Consider the following 4,433-nt stretch of genomic DNA (forward strand, 5'->3'; position numbering starts at 1 on the left):
TGGTGTTGCCAGGCTCGTTTTGGGATAGGCATTTACGAGGCTTACCTTCTAAGGGGTCTTAGGTTACCTTTGAATGCCTTTGCTAGAGAATTACTTACTAGATTAGGTTTAGGAGTTTGCCAGTTTAACCTTAATGCATGGAGACTCGTCATCTCTATGCAAATTTTGTGAAGGGAAGTGTTTGAATGGAACCGTCCTCTTACTGTGGACGAGTTCCTCTACTGTTACAAGCCCTCAAAAAATAATCAACCCCTTGGCTTTTACCAATTTACAGCCAGAGGGAGAGATTGTAGACTAATAAAATCCTTGGTCACATCAGATAGGAACTAGAAGATGGAGTTTTTCTTCGTCTTTGGTTTTTGGGCTGGACACCCTGTCGAGGTTGGTAGAGATCCTTTGGCCCCTATATTGGAGAGCTAGGGAACCTTCATCCTGAAGGTATGCTTATTATGATTATTTTATTATCAGTATTATATATTTTATTTTTTTGCCTACAGTCGTCTGACAATTTTTCATTTTTTTTTTTAGGTGTTAGACGACCAACCTTGAATAGGTTCTATCTTGAACGCGTCCAAAAGGCTTGTCTATACACTAACATTGTTTTTTACTCTTTAGTAAGCCTTCAGTGTCTTGCCATCTGGGACTTGGTCCTGAGCCGTCCAAAGAAGCTCTAGCTCACAAGCTCACTGTCCGCATATGTAAGTTTTCTATCCCTCTCTTTTTCTTTTTTCTTTTTAAGAGTTTATTTTTATTACCTCTTAGATGACTAAGTCTTTTCCTTCAAGGATGGCAACCATGAAAGAGAACAAAGGTAAGGAAGTGGTGGACGAGGCAACCAAGCAGGAGGTTGAAAATTAGCCTCGTCCAGCCGTTGGTGATAAAAGGAATTTATCAAAGGCTATTGACTTGGAGAATCTTCCAAGTCGTTGCAAGGAAAAGAAGGCAAAACATAGGGCGTCCAAGACTGGGGTTGTCACGCCTGGTCTCCTTACTCCCCCTACCTCTCAGCAGCCGTCCATTCAGATCTAGGACGTAGACTTGTTCGAGCCTGCTCACGTTCCCTCATCCAAGACTACCGTGCCTACCTCGTCTCAGCCTCCTCCTCGGGTCCCTATGAACATTGTTGAAAATGAGGATTTGGCTTGGGAGAGATTTGAGAAGGCCGTGACTGGCAAGGACGTGGCTGCGTGCTATAACATGTCCTTGAGAGAATTTGAGCACTCAGGTGTTCACGATCTTTTCAAGGTAAGTAATTTTTTTTTTACCTTGTCCTTGTTGTTATAGCACATACATACGTTTTGTTTTTTTTAACAAAAATTTCTGATCACTTGTATAGGCAATGGCAAAGTTCATCGCCGCGTCTAGGTAGGCCACGGAGCTAGACAAGACAAGGATCTTGATTGAAAAGAGGATCAAGGAGGTCAACGACGATTGCAAGGGCTGGGTTGAAGTAGTAGCTAAGGCTAGGGACGAAGCCAATGAGCTATGAAATTTCGTCGAAGAGCTACAAGCTGATATTATTGAAAAGGACACTCGTCTTGATCACCTTCAGAAAAAGAATTGTAAAGTTGTGATTTACAACTATATTTTATGTTGGCTTTATTCCATGACAAAAAATGTTGTATTTGCTTTAATTTGTTCCTTGTATTTTGTGGGATTTTATTGTATTGGGTTTAGTATTAAGTTGGTGAAGAATCAAGCTTGAAATGAGGAATTAGTGCATTTTCGCGATTGGCTCGCGAGAAGAGTATCCCAAGAAAAGGGCACGTGAGAAGCACATGCTAGAAGCTAAAGAGTCGTGCCAGCCTGGAGGATTTTGTGAGTGTCTCGCGGGTAAAGCTTTCCCGTGAGATACCTGCGAAACTCTCTACCTGGAGGATTTTTAAGTGTGAATTTCTTACCCTTCACCCATACTATATATACCCTCATTACTCACAAAAGTATGAGAGGCCATTCAGAGAGAAAAACCCTAGATAGTTTTTCAACAACACACACTCCCATCTTTTAGAGAGAGAGCTACAAATCCTTAATGAGAAATCATCCTAGCCTTTTCTCCATCCCTCTCCCATTGTCATAACTTGAGAGGAGATTCGTACCCAAACACAACCCACACCTTTTTAGAGTGTAGAGAGTATTTTGGAGCTTGGGAAGCTTTGGAGATTTGCCAAAAGAAGCCGGTGAGGCTTGGTGGAAGCAATTGGGCGTATTGCGGGATCCGGAAAGCTAAACAAGACACGGTTCCGAGAAGCCTTGTTGGAGTAGGAGCTTGGAGGGCTTAGGTACATTGGGTAGATTAGGCTTGGAGGGTCTCTTGCTATTCGTGTATCCCAACTTATTGTCTAGTGGATCGATTTACCGCTTGAAAGGCAACAGAGAGGTTTTTTGCCGAGTTCTTCGGTTTTCTCTTCGATAACACATCGGAGTGTTATCTTGTGTTTGCATCTCTCTTCCCTTACTCTTGTGCTTTACTTTTATTGTTTGTTATTCGTGTTTATGCACTAAAGTAGTATTGGTGATTGTGCTTCATTGACTCTTGTTTCCGCACTTAAATAAGTTAGAGTAAAATCAACCGAGCCGTAATTTATTAATTTGAAACTTTATTCAAATCTGTGAAGTCCACACACATCCTCCACTTGCCATTAGCCTTCTTGACCATAACCACATTAGTCAACCAATCTGGATAATAAACTTCTCGAATAAACTTTGTCGTGGTCAACTCCTAGACTTCCTCTTTAATGGCATTGTCTCGTTCAAGAGCAAAAACTCTTTTCTTTTGATGTATAGGCTTAGAGGAAGGATACACGTTCAGATGATGGGTAATGACACTTGGGTTGATACCTGGCATGTCCTCGTGACTCCATGCGAACACATTAAGACTCTTCTTTAAGAACAGGACCAGGTCTAGCTTCATATTCTTTTCCATGCTCACCCAACCCTAGTAAACTTTTTGGGGTTGTTCTTGTCCAAAGGAATATCTTCCAATACTTCCGTGGGTTCCGCAGTAATCCTTCTCTCATCTATGCTCATCGTCTGTACATGCTTGTCCACAGCCAACATGGCTAGATAGCACTTTCTGGCTGCTAATTGGTCTCCTTGCACTTGACCTTCTCCATACTCAGTTGGGAACTTGACAGACAAATGGTAGGTAAATGTTACCGCCTTCCAAATATTTAAAGTCAGTCTTCCAATGATAGCATTGTATGACGATGAGCAGTCAACGACAAGGAAATTTACTTCTTTGGCTATTTGCTGTGGGTACGCTCCGACCACCATAGGTAATGTAATGGTACCCACGAGTTGCACTTTCATTCCTCCAAATCCTACCAAGGGCAAGTTTACTGAACGGAGCTGATCTTGCCCAAGCCTCATTTGTTGGAAGGCGGGGTAATACAAGATGTCCACTGAACTCCCATTGTCTACCAACACCCTTCTAGTCGTATAATCAGCCATGAACAAGGTAATGACAATTGCGTCGTCATGTGGGTGGTGAACCCTTTCAGCATCCTCGTCTGTGAACGTAATGGCTTACTCGTCAGCTCCCCTCGTCCTTGGAGATCGCCCAGACAGTTGGACATTTTGCACCACCTTTAGGTACGTCTTCCTTGACTTAGATGACTGATCTGTTGAGGTTCCCCCTACAATAACTCTTCCACCTTTGCCTTCAATTTCTCATCCTTGTGGTCTCATCCAAGAAAAATCCCCAACTTTCCTTGCTTGATGAAATTCTCTATTTGCTGTGTCAAATCGAAATACTCGTCCGTGTCATACCCATGATCTCTATGGAAGCGGCAATACTTCTTCCTATTGCACTTGTTAGGATCTCCTTTCATTTTCTCTGGCCACTTCAAGGATGGGTCATCCTTGATTTGCATAAGCACTTGCTCAAGTGGCGTATTCAAGGGAGTGTATTGCTAATTCCTCACTAAAGAACTCGCCTTCTTGCTATCTCTGTCTTTTTTCTCTACCTCCTGAGCCTTCTTTGGATGAGGACCCTGCTCAAGATGACGCGGGAGATCTGCTTCCATACGTTCTGCTCTCTTCCTATTCTTGGCTATGATTGCATCCTCCGCATTCATGAAATTTTGGGCTGAATGGATGAGTTCAGCCATGGTTTGTGGCTCTTGCTCGTAAAGCTTATGAATGAATAAATTGGAGTTGACTCCATTATGGAAGGCTGCCAATAATAACTTGTCATCCATTTCATCCACCGTCAAGGCTTTCCTGTTGAACTGGGTAATGAAGGACCGCAAGCTTTCATTTTCCCCTTGCTCTATGGTTAACAGGCTGGACAAGGAACGCTTGTGGCGTTGTCCTTCGATAAAATTGTTGACAAACAACTTACTCAATTCTTCGAATGAGCCCACAGTGTTTGGGGATATCTTGCTGAACCATACTCACGTCGGTCCCTTAAGGGTGGTAGGGAAAGCCCTACA

At 42.8% G+C, this 4,433-nt stretch overlaps 1 protein-coding gene across 1 annotated transcript; it reads right to left on the reverse strand.

Annotated features, from left to right (window-relative positions):
- Positions 1-2,925: 2,925 nt before the first annotated feature.
- On the reverse strand, positions 2,926-3,450 carry LOC142628848 (uncharacterized). The gene has a single exon (XM_075802886.1). It carries the CDS (start codon positions 3,448-3,450, stop codon positions 2,926-2,928), a length of 525 nt encoding a protein of 174 aa, XP_075659001.1.
- Between the last annotated feature and the right edge of the window lie 983 nt (positions 3,451-4,433).

This window comes from Castanea sativa, chromosome 3 (genome assembly GCF_040712315.1).
Source record: "Castanea sativa cultivar Marrone di Chiusa Pesio chromosome 3, ASM4071231v1".
Classification (NCBI taxonomy): Eukaryota; Viridiplantae; Streptophyta; class Magnoliopsida; order Fagales; family Fagaceae; genus Castanea; species Castanea sativa.